Raw genomic sequence first — 22208 nt, 5'->3', positions numbered from 1 at the left:
TTGATAAAACCAAACGTACGTCTTAGAAACTAACCCCCTTATTCATTTATTGAATTCTCTTTCTCGTTCAGAAAAAACATGAATACCGTCTATTCTGTGTATTCCCATCTCGGAATATTCCCAGAAGAAAGTACTCTGACTAGTTTGCATTAGGGTTATGTGGGTGACTATATGGTACCTTACCATGAATTTCTTGCCTCATTTACATTTGCAACAAAGTGAACTCCAGCCTCGCTTTCGCTCAAAGGCCAGGTGGCTAAGCTCACAGCTGCAAAATGATTTATTACATTCGACGCGACAGAAATGCGATGTATAAATTGAGCTTTACTCTGTTGATTCTTCTCGTTTCATTAATCAACACAGGTCATTACCTAATTGGCACTATGCATGCTGAGTGGAGTAGCTACTGAAGGATATTCTTCAATCTGTTTTTTCATTTCTGGTATTTAACTCTTCTTCCTGTCTTCCTTCTCCTGCTTATATAAAAAGTATACTTTAACTGGCCACAGGCACTTGAAATACCTGTGCATTATAGTTGTTTTTTTAACTATCATACTACCAGGACTTTGTGTATTTTGCTGTTATCTGAAGCGTCGGCGAGCGGAGATGGAACAGTGGCGAGGATGCGCTCCTATTTTGTTAGTACTATAAACAAACGCACTTGTTAGAACTTGTCGAACATTTTGCATAACCGAAATTTGCACAGCTTTTGTAACAGCATCGCTGGAGCATACTACTTAAAAGCTTTCATTTGAATAGCTAGAGTCGTTCACAGACTTCGAAAGCTAGAACCACCTTGTACGACGTGATAAACAGCACCGCAGTAACCTCGGGCTCCGGTTGTTTAAAGAGCGGATAACTTTATCCAGCGGATAAAATGTACTCCAACCAGTACATAAAGTTATCCGGTCTTTGAACAACTGGGCCTGCTCAATAGCTTTCATTTGGGTGGTCATACATCAGGATTTCATCCACCGCCCAGATTGTACAGCATACTAGACAGCACCACAGGAAAGTACTGTTCAGTAGCTTTCATTTGAATGGTGACACTTTAGGATTTCAACCACAGACTCAGAAATTAGAACCACCTTGTACAGCATAATAAACAGCACCACAGCAAAGTACTGTTCAGTAGCTTTCATTTGAATGGTTGCACTTTAGGATTTCAACCACAGACTCAGAAATTAGAACCACCTTGTACAGCATAATAAACAGCACCACAGGAAAGTACTGCTCAGTAGCTTTCATTTGAATGGTCACACGGTTACATGGTAGAAGTTAGTTCACAGACTCAAACGTTAGAACTGGCTTATACAGCGCAATAAACAGCACCACAGTATGTACTTTTCAATAGCTTTTAGTAAAGTACTGACACTACAACATTTCATCCAGAGACTCGTGACATGCTATTTGACAGATTAAATTTAATTTAAAGGGAAGAGAAAAATTTAATTTATCATGTAATCATTGTAATAATTGGAAAGCTTTCAAGGTGGCTGAACAAAAGTCGTTCTATTGGAGCAGTAGAACTGCTTTACACGCTTGTGTTTTTTCTATCGGCTAGTTTTAGTGGTCGTGTTTCATTTCATTCATTACTTTGTTTTCTTTTTCGAACACACTTTTCAGTGCTTGGAACGTTTATTGCTTTTTCTCATTCTTAATTTACCGTCTATTATTTTCTTGTTCTTTTGATCTTTTGCACTTCTGAGTTGATTTATCACCTTTGTGTATTTCTTTGTTCCTTTTCATTTGTGTCTATGTTCCTTTGATTTTTTCAACTTCTCAGTTGATTTGTCACGTTCTGTTTGTATTTGTTTGTTCATTTGTAATAGTATTTAAAAACGGATCATTGAATAATGCATATCTAGCGTTTTGATTGGCTTATTGAACATGAGATATCAGCCATTATACCATGCCCGATAAAAAACGGTAATTAAATCGTCTTTTGGGCCTGGTTGTTCGAAAGCTGATTAACGTTAATCCCCGATTAAAAGTTAACCGAGGTTTTGATCTCGCGCGTTAAAAATGTTTTTTACAAGCTAACTTGAAGCTAATGATAACGAGAAGTCTAAGTTTAAACTGAGGAACAAAAATCTTTTTAAAGAGTCTTTATTGATTAGTAATTAAACTCGAATCAAAGTTCACGTTAACCCAGGATTAGCTTAATCGGGCTTTGAACAACTGAGAGCTAGCCCTGGTCGGTCGTTATTGCAAAATGAAATCAGGACGATGCAGTAACATTTCTTGGTTATTTTTTCATTAAGCAATTTTTCTATTCGCACTTGTTGGATATGGAATAGTTATAGCCAACTCGTGGCAACGCGCGTTCGTGGAATAATTGTAAATTATTAAAAATTGGATCATTGGATAATGCAATTCCAGAGTTTTGATTAGTCTGGCGGCCATAGTTCACGAGCCATTATACCATGCATCGGCAAGATTTAGCGATATTTCGTAGCTGTTGTTTAATAAAACAATTATTTCACTATTGGATACGAGACGATTATAGCCAACTTGTATCCAACGCGCGTTCGTGGGGAGGGGGGGGGGGGGGGGAAAATTGATTATCCTATAAATGCGCTAGCCCCTAGTTTTTATCGTGATTGATTAGACCCATCGGTACAAGTGTTTTGAAACAGAGCGCAGCAAAGTGAAACCCAAAACAATCCTACGTTTACCTTGAACAGTTGGTAATTGCTCTATCTAACAGAAATCATGTGTGGCCTTTCCTTTCCAGGAATCCCCCGTGGTTTCAGCGGATAAGTACAACAACCTGAACGGCACCCATCATGTGGCAGAAGACACGCCCAAAAAGAAGAAAGGTATCTTTTCCAAAGGAAAACAGATGTTCAAGAAGATCGCCAAGAGTCACAACGCACCGAGAGGACACAATTCCAAGAGATAGCACTGCTAGTGATATAGCATGGCCTTCGCTTATACACGAATTTTGAATGAACAAATTGTTCATTAATGCCACTTGTTTGTCGTTGATGTGGCATGAAAATGTTGCCAGTGGGGGCAATGAGTAGCTGAAGCGACGTTAAACTGCATTCTGGCCACAAAAGGTCGTTTTGCTGCCCTTCCCGCTCAGCCTTACTTCATTTTAAGATGGCTCGTTTTGGCAACAAAACAAACAAACAAACAAACAAACAAAAATGCTATTGTATGCTGCTGTGACATGCGTACATTGCCCACTGCCTGGATCCCCAAATTATTACCTTAATTACGAACTCTAATCCACTGATTAGCGCAAGCAGAAAAACAACACTTTACCTTTGAAATGGTAAATTATTGACGAGTTCCATACTGGTTAATTAGCTGCCATCTTGAAAGTGGGCGCAAGAAATTATATAGTTACCGCACATCCAGTGTGGTAGTCATTTGTCAATAATTTGGACGTCTTTTTACTACAGTCATATTTTTAATGCAGTTATCATTGGGAGTTCCTCCCAGGTTCCCGATTTTTAACTTTATAAAGAGATAGATCTTTATCGTTGTTATTCTTAAGTTCTTTGTCATTATCAGTCTTTGAAGATTGACTTAGCAACAAATTTCAAAAGCGTTGTAACCTTAATATAGGTCTTTTATCAATATCAAACATCCTAGGGGAGCGCGTTTTAAAAACTTATACGAAATGTTTTGTAAAGAAGTGATATGAAATGAATGATGTTTAGTTTTGTAGCTTTTAGAGAACTGAATGAATTTTTTATCTGGGATATATATTTTGTCCAATGCGGCCTACAACTGTAAATATGGGTATAACGGCCCTTAGTTCATCAGTCGTGCAATTTTTACTAAGGCCGCTAGCATGTAAAATGCGAATTATTTACTTGTCTGCTAGTCAGAGAATAATATTATTTTAGACGTTTTGCCCGCGTACACAAAATCTGTGGCTTTAAAAGTGCAATTTTGAAGAGCAAGACCGAGGAAGTTCTTTAAGAATCGTTCTTATCCATACGCAAGAACAGGTTGTCCTTGCCTCGTGAAGGCGGTTTTTTTTTCCAACTCTGAGTAGTGATCTGTTTTTATTTAATTAATATCTCTCGTTTCAGAGTTAAGTCTGAATTGTAAATATATTATATAGTAAGCATATATATCACACCAAGAGTGTTAAGGTATTATCAATTAATATATTGTCTAGTAGAGTTTTTCCAATGTACCTATACTTCAGACGTTCGCAATTAAAACTATTTTACGGAGAGAACACATCGTGTTTAGTACAGTTTTCAAGGCACTGTAATTTGTATGGCGCAAAAGCGTTGCACTGCAGCGAAACGAGGGAAGGGGGTGTTACCCTGTTCAAGGTGAACGCGTTGGTACGTCTTTGCCCTAATAGATTACTAAAGTTTGGCGTCAAAAATATTGAATTTTTGAAATTGTGGGGTCCATTAGGATGTTCGACAAGAGCATAGTAAAAAAACCCACTTGCCAAAAATCAGCATCTTATTACAATGGAGGGTGGGGGGTGGGGAGGGAGAGATATTAGCTCTGTTATGCTCCAATGACAATCCGCCTAATTTTGCCTCAATTGTAAACGTTTATAACTGAGGCATTTTACATCGTGCCATTTCAGAATAGCTCAGCAAAGCCCGTAATATCATAAATTTTTGACTTTAAGAATGCCTCGATCATTGACAAGTCCAATTATCGCCACCTTTAGACCCTTGAGTCTTGGCATACCGCGAAAGCTATTGACGCCGACAATAACTCATGCCCACTCCCTAATCAACCTTATTCTCCTTAACAAATAATGTTTTTTCACTTGTCTCCTGTATTGTACATTTTTTGTATTTATTAGTCCTCATTTCATATTCTCTTCATATTTTTATCCGTTGAAGACAACAGGACGGTTGTCGAAAGCTCATACCTTTCCAATTTTTAACCAGAGAACGTTTTAAAAATTTTAATCATCATGAATCCTCGTTACGGCTCTTCAATTTTCTTATCATAAATTTAGTTTGTGACGTCATCACTTTAGGACTATTGCACAAACTAAATGTTCGTGCCGTTTTGTAATTGGTCTCTAAAGTTGTTTTTACAGCAAGATCTGCAATTTTCATGTAGTCTTTAGTGTATATTTTTTGCGCCAAAATTGAGTTGTGAAACTGTTTCATGGTCATTGCATACTTTCCTATTCACAAGTAAATATTTTGATTATGTGGTAGTTTATTTCAGTACTTATTGCAGCCTCCTTCCAAGCAATTCCCTTTGTTGTCATCTGATTTGGCGCTCACCTCGATTTCCATGTTTGTTTTACTCCAAGGAGCTGAGGGTCCCTCAAGTTACAAGAGCCTCAGCGCTTAGAGTAACGTTAAGAAATGCCTCAATGCTACTTGAAAGAACCGTTGTCTAGTAACTTGAAAAGACAAAACGATCACTTTGGCAGTAAATAACTACCTGTAAATGCATGGTGAAAAACTTAAGTGTAGGTTATTCGAGAAAAAAGGATCAGATGTTCACGTCTGGGATTACCTCGATAATAGCCTGTTGATTTAGAATTTCCAGACTAAACCCGATCTCCAAGCGGTACCTCTTATGCGTGCTTACAATTATTGCTTGAAGAGCCGAGGCGGATTGGGCGCGAGACGTAACAACTATCTGGGACTTGGATCCACCAATTAGAAAATCAATGCTGTTTCCATGGTAATCGATTCCAATGAACCTCACTTGAGTCGCTCCTGGGAGAAGCCTGGGATTGAATTGCAACTGGTTGGTTCCACGGAGTCGTAATCCGCCATAACCGAACAATACTGATTGGAGAAACCCTCCAGCGCCAGTGATAAAGTTGACAGCGCCCCCACCGTCTGCACCCTCGGTCCAAACCATGAACGGGTCCTTAGCGTTTAAGTAGCTTTCGTTAAATGACTTCTCCGCGCGCGCATAATCACCAACATCTAACCAGCCAACTGCAAACATCGATTTAGTCATGGCAGGGCCCCTAGGGTTTGTCCTGGGTTCATAAAAACTCAAATCGCTCCGACGAACTTCTAGACTCATATTCACCATTAAAGGGAACCCAAGCAGAATCACGTCGGCTTGTTTCACCTCGATACCTCGGTACCCATCGTATTCCGGGTGATAATTATTCGTGTCGTCGAACGGGACATACATATTCTCCGCGATGGTTTTCCAACTCTCCGAAGCGTTTGACAAAACGTCGTAGGCGAATTCAAGATTCATCTTTGCAATTGTGTTTGTATACGCCGAATTGTTCACCACCTCTGCGTCTTCGTCCGGTGGCATGACGTCATAGATGACGTAACCTTTCTTGGAGTCGTTGTATACTGCGCGACTGACCCAGAATTCCGCAGTGGCTCGAATGAGCGAAGACGCCTCGTTTTCAAGCCAGCGTCGATCCCCGGATGCCGACCATAGCTGTTTAACGGCAAATGCGATGTCTCCAACAATGTGTTGCTCATAGTCGGAGTAGATTTCACCTGGGCAAACTTCTGAACCAGTCAGGGCGCTTTCCCAGGGAAACATGGCACCTACGTATTAAGCAATAAAAGCACCGAATTACCTGACTAGTACCGGAGCCAGGGCCCTGTGTCCGTTACTTAAAAGGACGTTGTTCAAACTCCTTGGTGCCCAAGGAGCAATCGTGTTATCGTTCGTAAATTTCGCGCCCGCCATTTTGTTTACTGTATCGCAAGGAGGCGTGAGGTGGAACCGACAAAATCCTGTTCAGACCAGTGCCCGTACCCAGGAACGGTGCCCGAGTACTACCCTTGGAGGCAGTGCCTGTGTCCGGGTACGGTGCACAGATTTTTGCTCTGACACCGGCAGAAAGCTACGTTTATACAAATGCCTTGGTACCAAGTCTGAACGGGACCTAGGTCTTTTGCTAGTTTGTAATGTGATAGCGGCTGGTCTTCTAGTTAACATTGCCTGGTCTCTGATCGACATGTTCCGGCTTTGAAAGTAGAGATGGCTCTTATCATAGCTTAGTTTTAGGTCCCAGGCCCAGAAAAATTCACTTTAGATTTGGATGATTACAGACCTATCACAGCTTCTCGCTTACCTTTGAAGCCATATTGCCTGGCCTTGTCTTCAGCCGCTTGTAGCCTCTCAAACCTGTAAGCGAGGCAGGTTCGCGCCAAATCCTGGTGCAGCAGGACCAGTGGCGGGAACATCCACGTCTCTTGGTCCCAGAACACGTGACCGTCGTAGCCATCAGTAGCCAGGCCTCCTGGACTGAGGCCGAAAACCCAATTGGGACGAAGAGAACTAGAATTAGGGAAAACATCATGAGTATACTGACAAAGACATGTAAAATCCGGCGGAACAATTAGTTTTTGAAGTTTATCTTATACAAACAAAACAAAACAAAGAAAGAAGAAAGAAGTCCTGTCTGCTAAAATGGCAGTCAGTTCAACAGCAAGAGAAGATTGCTGACCGTGACCTGGGGGCTATTGAACATCAGCGCCGATCTTATTAATGGGTTCCTTTTGATGCTCCAAGTAATTCTAGCTATATTAAGACGGGTGGTTTCTTTCCATGTCGAAAAACACAATATTGTAGCTTTCTTTATTCAGTAGTATAAACAAAAAGAAGATAACCAAAACTGTGATAGATTAAGAGAAGATTACGATAGGCGAGCTTGAATTTTCGGGACGAACAAAATCGACCTAGTATCAAATACAAACCAGTGACTAATGTGTGGTGATTAATCTCTTAATTTTGCGACCTTAATAAGATGTCATAACAAGAATTATGGTAAGCTGGTGGAAGGAGTGTTTTTATGACTTATTTTAAAGCGCTAACTTGATAGTTCATTTGGAAAAGCTGTCAATATTACTTCGTTTCAAATTGCGTGCATAGTCTTATGTTTTCGTTCTTTCCTTTTAAATTTAATCCCCTTTCTCTTCATTCTGTAGCTGTCTTCACCTGATTATCCCATCTTAAAGCCGGAAAGGTTTTGGATCGTTAAATTAAATCTAGAGTTGGTGGGCGATTTTGCATGCACAACAAACATCAAGCTAATTTTTTTTCTCGATACTACAACTCTAATGTAAATCGGTTTTTGGTATGTTTACAAACTACAATCCTCTCTGATGTCAGCTGCTGATCCAAATAAAGTTGCGACTAAGTCGACCGACTTTGGAGGTTAATCCTGATTCAAGCATTTTAATTTATTAGTTTTATCGCTTAAATTCCTTATAAAGTTAGAAGTGTTGGTTTTACATAACACAGGTGCTCGCTCATTGGTGTACAGGGTAGTGCCTGTGTTTTTATGTTCGACCATTTTGAGGAAACGGTTCAAAACGAAGTAGCTGCTTAACGTTGTAGGAACATAGGAAGCTGGAACTGGGATTAAATCAAATGGAAAGAAAATCCGACGGCGGTTGTATTCGGAGGGCCTTCACGTCATTGGCAGTCGGTATGATATAATATTTTTCGATTTCTTTGCAAAAACGTTGAAGTATATGACAAAGTACAAGTCCTTACAAAAATGTTTAATGAGGAAACATAATTTGCTATTTTGCTGTTAGCGGGTAACTTGCAGCTCATCTACGATCCGAGAGGCTCTCTTTTTTCAGTGAAACATGGCTTTCACTTGATGACAAGTCAACCGGTCTATAGACCGTAGATAAAGAAATTGTTTAAACCTTATTAGGCTACCACACCATTACTGTGGATTCTGTATCTAAGCCGGTCTTATCCTGGACCGGAAACGGGGCTGAATTTTAACAATATACTTAGAGCGATTCCTCAAACGTATGTGAAACAATAACACTAGCATATTTACAAGACAATCAATTGGTTTATTTATATTTGAAAACGGATCAGATTTGAATAGCAAAGCTTCTATCTGCTAGCTTTTTCAACTGATGTCAGTTGGAGAAAATACGAGGGAACTAAACTGTCTTAGTGCGGGGGGAGGGGAAGGGAATATGGTTCGACTAAACGGGGTTCTCGAGGTATCAGATCATGTGTGAGATATCACTTGCTTGATTTCACTTCAAAGTGCGTGCACAGTCTTTTGTCTGAGGTCTTTCTTGTTGTTTCCTTCTAATTCATCTGTAATTGCCTTCGTGTTAGCTGTCTTCACTTCCACGTTATCCTCTTTGAAAGTCGGAAACGTTTTGGATTACTAAATTAAACTCAGAGTAGATGAGCACTATGCAATTTGCAGAGGTGATATTGCCAAGTTTTCATAATAACTTCAATGAGAAAAAGAATTTGATTTTTCAACTAGTGCGGTACGTTTATAAACTTCTACTCTGCTTTCTCTGATATACGTCAACTGATCAACAAAATAATCTTATGGCACACAAACTGATTGCGTCAGGGTTGGGATTGGGGATAATCCTGCTTCAACCATTTTATTAGGCAACTGTGCGTGGTCTTCGCCTAAGCTCTTTCTCGTTGTTTCCTTATAATCCATCTCTAATTGTCTTCATCCAGAAGCTGTCTTCACTTTGTTATCATCTCTGAACACCGGAAACGCTTTGGATTGCTAAATTCAATCCAGAGTTGATAAGTTCAACTTCTGACCACACAATTTCAGTTGTCGCATGGCAATTTTGACAATTACTCTTGGGTATCTCTAATAGAAAATACTTGATTTTTATAAAATTAAAGTGTGTAAACAAACTTACAATCCGGAGTCTCTGATCTGCGTCAGATGCTTTAAAAATGTTTTTGTGATATATACAAACTTATTGCGCAAAAGTTGGGATTAAGGCTTATCCTGATTCAAGCACTGATTTTATTAGTTTAATGGCTTAAATTCCTGATTAGGAATTCTAGGTTTACATAACGCACGTGCCTATTGTGTCTGTAGGGTTGTTTCTGTGTTTTTGTATGAGACCTTTTCACCGAGGGACTACTCAACACTAGAGTAACATAGAAAGCTGGCAAGACTATACCAAATGGAACGAATATTGGACCGGGCTTGTGTTCGAAGGGCCTTAACATCATTGGCAGTCGGTATGGTATAACAGTTCTAGACTTACGAAAACGTTCAAAATATGGCAAAGAATAAGTGTTTTACAGAAGCATTTGCTTAGATGGTCAGTCACGTTGTAGCTTATCAAGAGATTCTGAGCATCCTCGGATACCCAAGGAGGCACGCCAGGTAGTTGGTTCATGAGGAAGTCAAAACGCTCGTTCGTTCTTGTGAACCATTACCCGTTTTGACTTCCTCCTGACCAAAATATCTGCCCCTAAGTCTCCGATACTATACGAGAAGCTCAGTGAAACACCGGTTAAATTGGAGATAAAGAAATAAGTTTAACCGTGTTAGGCTACCATATCAGTAACGTAGATTCTATAATAAGCTGAACTTTCCTGGAAAACAGGCAAGCATCTATCACTCCGCAGTGACATTTCCGGTATATGAGATACAAAAACACTAATAACAAAATTACAAGTGAAACCAATTGATTTTGTTTAAAAATATATCAATTTTGACTGACTTGACTGGGAAAGCTGCTTTCGTCTTGTCAACGTCAGTTCGAGATATCGCGGGAATATCAAGAAACTGCACTATCTCGGGGGGAAGGGGGACACAAAATATGGTTCCACCAAATTAAAAAACTGGTTTTACGATATATCGGAGGCTCGAACTCCCGGGGTAAAATACCAAAATAACTTAACCAAACATTCGTTTCCACTTCCCACCGACGCAGCACTACGGTTTCTTTTAGAAACTAACTGGAGTAAATGGAACCTAGCTTTGTAAAGCTTGATAAGCATGAAAGACTCCAAATCTGCCAACGAAGCTATTCCAGTGAAGGTGCGCGCACAATCTTTCACCTATGTTCTTTCTCGACCTTTCCTTCTAATCCACCTTCAATTGTCCTCAAGCTAGGTGTCCTCAGTTTGTTATCCTCTTTGAAAGCCGGAAACGTTTTGCATTTGTTAAATCCTGAGTGGATGAGTGCTATGTCTGATCGTCCAATTTGCACGGGTAATTCTGCCAATTGTTCTGGGGATAACTTCAATAGAAGATGCTGGAATTTAAAATTGACGACGTTCAAAAAAATTCCATCCTGCCTTCTCTGAATTGCGTCAGTTGCTAAACAAAATAATCGTTTGGCATACAAAACCGTTTGCGTCAGATTTAGGACTAAGGCTTATCCTGCTTCAGCCGTTTTATTACTGAGTTTAAGGGATTAAATCCCTGATTAGAAGTTCTGGGTTCAGTACATAACGGAGGTCCATAGGAGTGGTACCTATGCGGTCTCTATATGCAACATTTTTGAAGATCTTTTTGTAACCGAGGGACTACTTAACCTTGGCATCACATAGCAAGCTGCAAGAGCAATATCCAGTGGAACATACATCGCTAGCATCTGAAGGGAGCAAATATGATTGGCAGTCGGTAAGGTATAACAATTCTAGACTTCTTTACGAAAACTTTCAAAATAGAAAGAATAAGTGTTTTAGAGAAATTTTTGGAGACTGCAGATACAGAAGTTAGTTTGGCCCTGTTAGGCTACCACGCCAGTAACGTTGATTCTATAATAAGCCGCGGTCTTTCCTGGACAACGGGCAAGAATGGTCAAGAATCCCTCTTCAGCTAGTGACAATTTCCGGTATATGCAATACAACAACATTAACATGTTTACAAGTCAAACCAATTGATTTGTTTTGAATGTTTAAAAATATGTCAATTTTGGCTAGGAAAGCTGCTCTCTCTAATAGTTGTCGACTTCGTTACAAAATCTTTCAAAAATGAATGTGACAAAGAATCAGTGCTCTACAGAAGGATTTTAAAATGGGAGACATGATCAGCTAGTTTTGGTCAGTTGGTCACTTTGCAGCTAACCCAGAGAAAAATCGACTTTCAATCAGTTTAAACGGTTCCAATATTTAGACCAACATTCGTTCGATTGAACGGATGTTGAGCAAATGTTGGACAAATTTTTGAACGGAGCGGTTCAAACGATTTCAACACCATTCAACAAATCGAGAAGAAAGGAAATATTGAATCGATGTTGAATGAAAGTTTAAACTGATTAAAATTTGATTCAACACGCTTTCAACAAGCTTTCAACATTTTTGGCATTCTCAACAATGTTGAACGACCTGTTCAAACACCCCCGATATTTGGTTCAACAAAGTGTTGAACGCATATTGAACCAAATGTTGAAACCGTTTGAAAGGGCCTTAAGGCTGCAGTCAAAGAAACCAGTTAAACTCGGTTTAGCTTGTGCTAAACGCAAAAGAAACAAACAAACGAGCACATCCCAAAAACCAAATCAACTTGGACCTTTTGGTGCCAGGATCAGTTTCGGTTTTCCGCCCGGTTTTATTTGAAGGGAATGATCAGCAGTAGTATGGTAGCATTTTTTGTAAAACCGTTATGTTTACTTCATTGGCCAAAGCTCCTTGTACGACTTTTTGCAATAATTACTGAACCCAGAAAATGTGAAACGCAAGCAAAAAAATGCATATGAAATATGCAAACTGAAAGTCCCTCGAGAATCTCGGCACCATTTATGGGCCGGCCAGTGAAGCGAGCCAGCGAGAAAAACGTGAAATTTGCACGGGAGATTATCTGTGTGTTCTCACCTGAGGGTGTAATAAAGACTACCGGAAATAGCCTGTGCCAAGGTAAGGTTACCATCCACTTCAATCCGTCCATCGTCCCACAATTCTTTCCAGGCCTGCAAATGACTTGCTAACAGCTCTTCCGGTTTCTTCATCGCTGTGTTGTACGCTTCGTGTGCGCTTCTCAAGAAATCCTCAGCGTCTAAGCTGGTGGCTACAGCCGTGATAAAGTACAACGTTTGAGTTTCGGAAGAGGGTTGGATCAGAACTCTACGGGGTATGTCCCCCCAGACGACTGCCACGCCCTCCTTTGCGCTGTCAGGCTCTTCTGTTATCCTGATATACCCTGACATGGCATTAATCTTAGGGTCATTCGGGGATTTGCATGGCAATTCTTCTCTTTGAAACTCGATGTCAGCACTCGGAGGCCCAAACACATTGGTCAGGGACAAATTCACTGGGTCACGCCTGCTGTTATTCAAAGAGACTTCCGTGACGAGCAAATGCTGATGAATGCGGTGAGCGTAAATTCGCTGCTCCACTGTGAAATTCTCCACGATTAACCGGTGGTAGAATACACCTTGCTCGACGTTCAAGCTAAACATCTCTTCCGTCGCGTTGGAGCTTAAATTGGTTCGTATAACAATTGCCGAGGTCGAGGGAATTCTCGCTCGGTGACTCGGTGTTTCTGTACCACGTCCATTGAAAATACCGGAGACATACACCGTGTCGCCGTAAACCGTCGTGGATAAATACCGTTTCCAACGCTTGGATTTAATCTAGGATCCCAAGAAAGGGCTGAGGATTCAAAGTTGGTAGCATTTGGTGCAGCAGTCACGACATGACAAAAACAAACTGCGTAAAAAAATATGGTCTCAAAAAGAGCCGCCATGTAGCTTGCCAGTGGCTTCTTTGTGGGCCGCTTAACTCTACGGCAGGTCTGTATGGGTTTCTTCTCAATAATGACAATATCTAAGCAATAGATTCTTCTAATTGCGTTAGAATCCAAGTTGACATGTGACTCCAAATGATGCATCGCCAGTCGTATGACTTTATGTAATATGATGCCAAATGACCCATATCAAAACAATTCGCAAAGTGGTCTTTCTCATGGAAGATACATCTCTAACAGTTTACATTCGAGCGGGGAGTACCTCTTTGTCTAACCATTTTGTAGTATGGGTATTTCATTTTTTTATTATTTCTATTTATTTATTTATTTATTTATTTGTTGTTGTTCTTTTGGGGAAGGGCCTGACGTTGTATGGGGATCAAGATAACGGTCAGGTCTGAAAAAGAATTTCGATCCAGGGTTGATCCGGCACACTTCAGGATTGCATCCGGATACTCCATAGTTAGAAACCACCTTGAACAGCACCAAGGAAAAGTGCTGCTCAATAGCCTTTATATTATACTACATCATATCTCTATATATTAGCCCATTTCAGTGCTAATATATTACATAAATAGGTCCACATTGGACTAGGTCAACTCTGCCTTTTCAAAGCGTATTGTTTGCTTTCGAGAGCGCTTAGGAACACAACACCAAGACTACTTCCTGTCAATTTTGATTTGAACCGTCAATATACAGAGCTGTTTCACAATTAATGCATTTCCTTATCAAGTTATTAATTTCTTGGCAGCAAGCCTGACTCTCGTACTTATATCCAATTAATATTTCAAGAACAGAGAACTCCAACCGGAAGATATTAGCGATTTAATCGAAACAAACTCCGGGCAAAATTTTTAACAAGATCGCCAAACTTAAACGGGTCTGAAAGTTTCAGGCTAATGATTAGCCTCAAAGTTTTAACCCGTTTAATGATTTGAACCGCGTTAAAGCAATCAATGCTTTGTCTTTTTCCTTTTACAATTTTGAAGCTCTTTGTTGAACACAATCCAAGGCGGATGAAAACGAAACGGAAGAATTAGAATATTGTTGCGAACTGTTAATTAGTAAAAATAAATAAGACGTCCGAATAACTTCCTTGCATGCCAAAAACTTTGTAAACCGGACGTTCATTTGAATGTGCTGAATGTATTACCTGCTCTGTTTACATCTAAGCTATCAAGAACCGGGACGTTTCTTTGGCACAAGACTATCAGCCGCAATTGTCTGTCTTACCCAAGGGCAAAACTAATACTGCTGAAGACAGCTTGCCCCTCTAACCTACTAAAATCTTTCATCTTTATTGTGTCCTATTTAAACAGTTTTAGCCATAACTGCGGTTTTAATAATTCCAGGATTATCAGCCATTGGCCGATTGCGTCCGGCTACCGAGAAATGTAAACAATGGCCTGCGTCATTCTAGTTCTTATTTTCGGTTAATTTACCCTTGAGCAAGTGACGCAGAGATGCAGATTTTTTTGTCTCTGACCTATAGTTTATTTATTTTTCCGCGTAGAGAAAACAAACAGGCTTTCAAATGTCCCTTCGGCATGGATATTCGCGACAAAGCGGAGTAATGTTTAAATCAGAAACAACGTGGATATGGCCTTCTTCTGCCCCAGTCAACTGTCACTTAAAAAGAAAGGTATGATTTAGGGCAATATCGGAGTATTTTTTTAACCGCTTATTTTGCATAAGAGAAACATTAGCATTTGCGTTTCTTGAAGTTCGCGTTGCGTTGTTATTGTAGCTTAATTAATCGCACAATTTCATTTTATCTAAAGTTTTTTTTTACGCGTGTTTTCTTTGGTTAGCGTTGCAGAATAAGAAGCCTTATCCAACAGATGTGTATCGCCCATCGACCAGTGTGCAACAGAACGGAACTGCAGCTGTAGAAATTACGAAATCCGCTCTGAAAAATAGCGCGACACCAAACCACAAACAAGTAAAACGAAATGTCAGAATAAGCGAAGCTGGACTCAAACATGAAACTCTTATTGAGCGTAAAATTCGAGCGGCTACCTTGGCAAAACCCGCGAACATCCGCGTAAAGATTACTCAAAGTTACGATCCAGTTGACAAAGAAGAACTCAAGGTGCGAAAGGGACATTATGTGAAGGTTCTTTACCAACAAAATGACTGGGTCTATGTCGTGGATTCGACAGGCAATGAGGGATTTATACCATTCTGTTATTGCTCTACAACTAATGTGTCTACAGACTCCAAATCTAGTACTTCGGGATACGAAGACAGCTTTGAAGAGAGCGAAGACGGAGCTGGCGAAAGAACTATTTACGGCGAAGCTCAGTTAACGAGAGAAAAGCAGGAAACGAATTTGATGACTTACTTTCCAAAGCGAGCTTACGGTCCGCAGTTAATTGTTCTTTATGACTACACAGCTCATGATGAGAATGATGTGAGCGTTTGTCGTGGTGAATTTGTTATGCAGCTAAATGATCAAGATGAAGACTGGGTTTGGGTGTCCACGGAGGATGGCGAAGAAGGTTTTGTGCCAAGAACGTTTGTTGTTTCACACGTGTGCGAAGGTAAATATCGATAAATATTTCCTTTCTTGACTCTTGTGAATGTTAAGTGTATCACGTTGTAGGGTCAACTGACTTTGGCGACACGTCGAACTTCTTTCGAATGCAGACACTTAAGGGAGAGACATAAAATATAAGCGTCCCGTTTTTATTAAGGTGTTTAATTGTCTGTACGGGGCAAGCTTATAGCTGTTTGTAATTGAGCTACAGTATTGTCATTGAAAGTGTCTGAAAAGAAAGGTCCAACTCTGAGTTATTTAAACTACATGAATGTGTAAGTTGTTTGTGCCTCTTCGACCACCAAATCTTCAACTATCGAAACAAGTTCCTTATCTTTTCTATATACCTCCAAATATGTTTAACGCCACGGAAAATATTGCTCAATTTATTTAAGCGTTTTAATTAAGCATCACAAGTGGAAGTGGGGAAACTTTATCTTTAAAATCAAACTGAGGTTATACTGAGAACCTTGAACCTTATAAACAGTACCATGCCCACTGCGGAAAGGGAAGCCGAAGTTTCGCTTTGTATTGCACAAAACTTCTCAGTCTCTCTGCTCGTCGGAGAGTCTATAATATTATAGGTCACATTTTACGATTTCATCAACAGAATCAAAAGTTAATTAGACCCACTTTGTACAACAACATAATAGAACTGGTACCACTCGGAAATTTCGCTGTAATACTCACACTTTGATACTTGATTCAAAATACAGGAAATGTCGAACCACATTAGATGACATATAATTTGGATTTTGCCAAGGAAAACTGCTGCCTAAAACAGACATAAAACCGAGATCAAATACACTCTGGAAAAATCGACTGTGCTGTGGTTAAATTCCAGAATCCGCGAAACATGTGATTGCGTAAAAATAACCTCTGGATGGCCAAAAATGATTGAAATGAATCCAGTAAACTCGAGAAAAATTAACAAATGAATTTGTGTTAAATATATGTAGACGCGATGGCCGTACTTTGCATAAAATGCCTTAGTTTTAGATTACTTATGCTTTGAAATTGAAAGTTTTTTTTTTGTTTGAATACTTTAATTTCTTATTTCAACTTACTATGTCGCATCAGTTCCTCGCACTCACATGACTAAGCAACAACCCGTTGCCTGTTATCGGCAGTAATATTTTAAGAAAGAGTTGCATGCAAAAATTCGATTCTATATTTGTGGATGGGACCCTTAACTACCCTTGTACGGAAAAAATTTACCCCTTACAAAATAAACCACGAACATAGCGAAACGTTTTCGTTAACAGTTTGATCAGAGAGGACTCGGATATGACAATTCTTGAATTCTATTTTAGCTACAAAAATAAAGTCTTCAGCTTGTTGAAAAATCTCCTGGATTGTTATGCTTTTGATAACCTTAACCCTTTAACCTCTTCATGTCTGGCTGCCATAAAAAGTCCGACTCTCAGAATGAAATTTCAAGCCAAATCAGATAACCATAGTTCACATGCACCATTTTAAATTAAATCCTTAAGTGTGGCCATTCAAATGATGTGATGTGGCTTTTTATTCATTACAGAAAACTGGGATTAAGAAACTTTTGATTTTGGACTCCCGCCGAACGCATTTTAGGAATTTTCAATATTTTAGTCTTGATGATCAAGAGCTCCTATCCACTAATGGACACTTATACATTTGTTGATCTGTTTTAATTACTGCTTAGTGAGATATAATATGTCTCTAGATGATTTGCTCTACCGTTTGTAATGTCATTATTTTGCCATTTAAGCGTCATTTAACGGATAAAATTGATTTACCAGACTCAATTCTTACCTCGCTATAATCCGTGGAATCCGTCTGAAGCAGCATTTCACAGCTTGCAGGGGCAAGCCCTGAACAAAGGTCTAGCGAAAGATTTTCTAAAACCGCAGAAACCAGAATTCTGTGGTAGATTTAATTTCCTGCTACGTGATGTAATTTGTTTGCACACCTTGGGCAATGCACTGATATTGCATGTTACATAGCATTCAATTTCTAAATTTCTCCAAGTGTACTGAGTCCATCCCTGAAAATGTTCGGCTCAAATTTTTCCTGTTCAAAGTCTTGAGAAGAACAGTGATGTAGAATCAAGAGTTGATACTCGTGTTGGCTGAAACACCCTCATGACTTACGGCCGGCGCGTACCCGGGTCAATATCGTTTTCAATTTGCCCCAACCAATCCGCTGGGAAAGCTTGCGAGGAACTGAACGCCGCTTGTACAGCTGGTAAAGGGCAGCCACTGTACTTGAGAAGGTTCGGTTAAAGCAGACGAAGAAGGCTGTAATAAGGCTAATAAAAGTAAATATTTTCCTCCCAATCTGGTGGCGCGGAGGTGTAGCTAAACTGTTGACTTGAAGATGAAATTGTCTCTCTACACTGAGGTATAGAAATGGGTACCAATAAAAAACATACTGCAAAAGGTAACCAGACGCTCGACACTTAACCATTCTTACAACAACATGGCAGTCTGTAGCATTCCTCTGCATCATTGTAACACAGAAAGTCACAAAAGTTTAGAACAAAAATTCATCTTCCAAATCGGCACCGGAATCAACGAACGCTTTTCATTATACTATTTATTCTTATTATCTCCGTTACCATGAAAAATAGCGTGGCTCCACCGCTCACTAGAATATAAACCACATACAACCCACAATTCCTTGATTCACTCTGACGAAGGGTTAACGCTCGAAACGTCAGCACTCGAATCTCTTTTCGGTGGCCCCTCTTCCTCACTTACAAATTTCCTTTCTTTTACAGCTTGCATCCAGAGGTTATCCCAATCGAAGGTCACTACGCAAAGTTCGCCTGATGTGAACTCCTCTGACGTCACACCAACAAGCTCGTGTTCAACTGGCGCCAAATCCAAATCATCTTACACGGACGTGGCGTCATCAGCATCGAGCGAAAAGACTTATACTCTCAAAGGGACCCGATTAATAGTGCTTTACAACTTCGAGAGCAAAGCATTTGACGATCTAACAGTTCGACCCGGGGAATACGTGTATGCTAATCTCAAAGACCAAATTGTGCCCGACTGGATCTGGGCATATTCACCCCACAGAAAGAAATCTGGCTTTATTCCTGAAGATCATGTCAAGGAGCCAGTTGTGACAGACATTTGAAAGATTCGCAACTGCTATTCAGAAAACGTCAGATTTACTGGGTCGCACTTTCTGGCATGCGTCATGTGGAAGACAATCTCTCTTACGTGATCATACTCGACCCAGTCGCCATTTATCTGTTTTTGAGGAGAGAAAAGACTGGATACGACTAAGGCTTGCGGCGTGTCATGGGAAGGAATTTTTTCCTTCGTCCCTTCCCATGACACTCCATTTCTCTAAATCTACTCTCGTATCCAGTCTTCTCTAGCGCCCCACAAAAGAAAATAGGTAATGGATACGGTCTGTTATGGAACGCGTGAATGCTTACGCAATATGTGACATCAATGCAAGTTTAAAATGAAATTCCAAAAAATGTCCAATTTCGATTTACGAAACAATGAGATACAGTCCAGTACAACAAAGTTAAAGTTCTAATGCCCGTCTCTACGACGTAAATGGAGCGTACATTTAGTTTCATCGTGCAGTTCAGTTCTGACCGTACTGTATGTTCTCATCCATGAGAAATTAAACTGTGTCAGGTCTAATTGGAATAAGAAATGTTTTTCAAATAACATTTTATGCGTGAATTGACCGCTGATGACTTCCTTTTTAACGACGGTAAACGAATTACCAATCACCCCACATTAATTTGCTCTTAGAGTTTGTACAGAAAAAGACAGTGTTAGGTAAAGAAAAATAAAACAACAGAGCAGTTATCGATTTGTAGATAAGCTATGTAAAAAGAATATATTTTGATAAATAGTCGATGTGACGGAAAACTGTATGCAATGATTGGTTTATAAATAAAAGCAATCCGAAAGTTGTCGGCGATGAACAACTAAATACTTGCCTCTTTTTCTCAAGGAATGGATGAACCCTAATCATTTATCGGTGTTAGCTCCAGGTTGTCATTGACACAAGTCCAGATTTGGCGCTTAAAGAAACAAAATTCTGAACTTGATTAAGGCCAAGTAATACTGACAATATTTCCGCGCAACTTGTCTCGCAACGAATACTGCGTTACAAGATGCGATTGTTTGTTGCCCGTATTACCACCTCCGCGCGGAACAAAATTTCATGCTGCAGAAGTAGACTTCGCTTGTATTTTTTGCAACATGAAAATTTGCTGCGCACAGACGTGTAGTACGGAGAAAAACGCTTTTCAACTTGCAATGCAATCATGTCGCACGACAAGTTGAAAGAAAAAGTTGACTATATTGCTTGGCGCGTTTAAGGACGGTGCCTACTATTGTTACTGCGCATACGTTCTGCGCATCTACAGATACTCGGGTTTCCTATGGGTGATGCCTACTAATACAGGGATAATTTTGCGCGGTTTAAAACTATAGGGAGAAAGAAGAACTTACCAAATGCTTTTGGTATCTCAAAAGAAAATTGGGGGTAACCATGCATTTTTCAGAGATAATTAAGCTTCAATTTAGGAAAAAATCCCATATATTGCTTTGTATTTTGGCGTTTTTTAGAGATATTACCGCTTAATTATCTCTGAAAAATGCGTGGTTACCCCCAATTTTCTTTTTGGATTCCAATAGGCCTTGCTAAGATCTGCTTTAGTTTTCCCTCATGGCCATAAACCGCGCAAAAATATTTAGGAGTAGGCACCGTGAAACGACAACACCAAGCAAGATGACTTTATTGCTCAGGTTTCCTCGGACGTGTGACAGCATAGCAAAAAATTGTCACTCTCCGATGAACCAAACCTGTCGGATCCTTAACCGACCGGCATTGCATAAACACTTCTACAGGAATCATGCGGGGAACGTCAGAGCGCAATAGGTGGTTTGCAACCAATCCCTGGAGATCGAAAAAGAGAACGCTATGGCGGCCATGTTGGATGACAAAACAAAAAGTTCTGTCATCCAACATGGCTGCCACACCATTGTCTTTTGGATCTCTAGGAATTGGTTGCAAACCTATAGAGATGAGAAGATCTGATAGTTGGTACGATCCGGTATGCCGTGTACTGACATGAAACGAAAACAGAGTCACAAATGGGGATCGAGAATCGGGCTTTTCGGGGAGGGGGTGGGAAAGAGGGAAAGGGAAACCCATCTCCCTCTTCCCTCTCCCCTCGGGAAGGTCTGAAACAATTCTTGAGCCCGCGCTTCAATGCGACATAAGACTTCTCGTTCATGTAAAGTGAGATTAAAATTCAATATGGCGTCCGGAGCAACACTCACCCTGTTACGCCACTCCAAAGCAACAGGTAGGATTATTTGTTACAGAAAATTAGATAATTACAGATAATTAAGCAACAATTATTCTAAAAAACAGTAATATACAAAGAAATGTATGGCGTTTTGTTTAAAATTGAAGCTTTTTATTTCTGAAAAATGCATAGTTACCCCCAATTTTATTTTTGGATACCAAGAGCACTTGCTAAATTCTGCTTTCACCGCATAACCGCACAAAAATATCCCTGTATTAGTAGGGACCACCCGTAGGAAACTCGTGTATCTCGAGATGCACAGAACATATGCGCAGTAACAAAAGTGAGCACCATCCTGGAGCTCCTGTGGGTAGGGAGAGAGGGGGACTTATTTAAATCCAGGCCTCAAGACGTCAAGGGAGGGGGGGGGGGGGGGAACTTTATTTAAAAAAAATCCCAAGTGGTGACCAACATCTTATTTCCCCTTACAATGTCATTGCTTGATTAAACATTTAATTTAGGAGAATAAAGGAAATAATCACCAAAGATGAAATACCTTGATCTTTAGACAAAATCTCCCAACTAGTAGCATAAGAAATATATGCAGGACAGTGAGGAGAATATACATGATGATATTGGGACTTAAAGGGTCAAGGATGGTGCCCACCTTTGCTACTGCGCTTACGTTCTGCGCATCTCAAGATACTCGAGTTTCCTATGGGTGGTACCTGCTATTTTTGCGTGGTTTAAAACTATGCGGAGAAAGCAGAATTTAGCAAACGCTTTTGGTATCATAAAAGAAGATTGGCGGTAACCATGCATTTTTCAGAGATAATTAAGCTTCAATTTTGGAAACAATCCCATACATTGCTTCATATTTTGGCGCTTTTTAGAGATATTATTGCTTAATTATCTCTGAAAAAATGAGTGGCTACCCCCTATTTTCGTTTTGGATTCCAATAGGCCTTCCTAAGATCTGCCGGCTTTTCCCGCATAGTCATAAA

The 22208-nt window shown here is 40.0% G+C and overlaps 2 protein-coding genes and 1 pseudogene across 7 annotated transcripts in view; 2 read left to right on the top strand and 1 right to left on the bottom strand.

The window, feature by feature from the left end:
* The window catches only part of LOC146482774 (RIMS-binding protein 2-like), a 40230-nt gene extending 36026 nt beyond the window's left edge, over positions 1 to 4204 (top strand). For all 4 annotated transcript variants that reach the window (XM_085106860.1, XM_085106861.1, XM_085106862.1 and 1 more), the window contains one exon: positions 2738 to 4204. In XM_085106860.1, coding sequence (XP_084962986.1) covers positions 2738 to 2905 — 168 coding nt within the window. In that variant the 3' untranslated portion in view covers positions 2906 to 4204. The remainder of the gene's footprint in view (positions 1 to 2737) is intronic.
* Positions 4205 to 4875: 671 nt separating this feature from the next.
* On the bottom strand, positions 4876 to 13439 carry LOC146482773 (protein-glucosylgalactosylhydroxylysine glucosidase-like; annotated as a pseudogene). Its single transcript, XR_014864063.1, has 3 exons — positions 12523 to 13439; positions 7022 to 7227; positions 4876 to 6488 (listed from the first exon to the last, which is right to left on the bottom strand). The product of XR_014864063.1 is annotated as a protein-glucosylgalactosylhydroxylysine glucosidase-like (transcript).
* On the top strand, positions 13421 to 19863 carry LOC146482772 (SH3 domain-containing protein Dlish-like). 2 transcript variants are annotated; one of them, XM_085106870.1, is made up of 4 exons: positions 13421 to 13439; positions 14907 to 15035; positions 15205 to 15936; positions 18691 to 19863. In XM_085106870.1, the coding sequence occupies exons 2-4, from the start codon at positions 14993 to 14995 to the stop codon at positions 19053 to 19055; spliced, it is 1140 nt and encodes a 379-aa protein (XP_084962996.1). In that variant the 5' UTR covers positions 13421 to 13439; positions 14907 to 14992; the 3' UTR covers positions 19056 to 19863. The 2 variants fall into 2 exon arrangements, with proteins under 2 accessions (XP_084962996.1, XP_084962994.1); XM_085106868.1 differs by lacking the exon at positions 13421 to 13439 and having other exon boundaries at positions 14414 to 15035.
* Positions 19864 to 22208: the final 2345 nt, after the last annotated feature.

This window comes from Pavona decussata, unplaced genomic scaffold, assembly GCF_977016875.1.
Source record: "Pavona decussata unplaced genomic scaffold, jaPavDecu1.1 SCAFFOLD_44, whole genome shotgun sequence".
In the NCBI taxonomy this organism is placed as follows: Eukaryota; Metazoa; Cnidaria; class Anthozoa; order Scleractinia; family Agariciidae; genus Pavona; species Pavona decussata.
The sequence above is the reverse complement of the archived record's forward strand: the minus strand, read 5'-3'. Positions and strand labels throughout refer to the sequence as shown.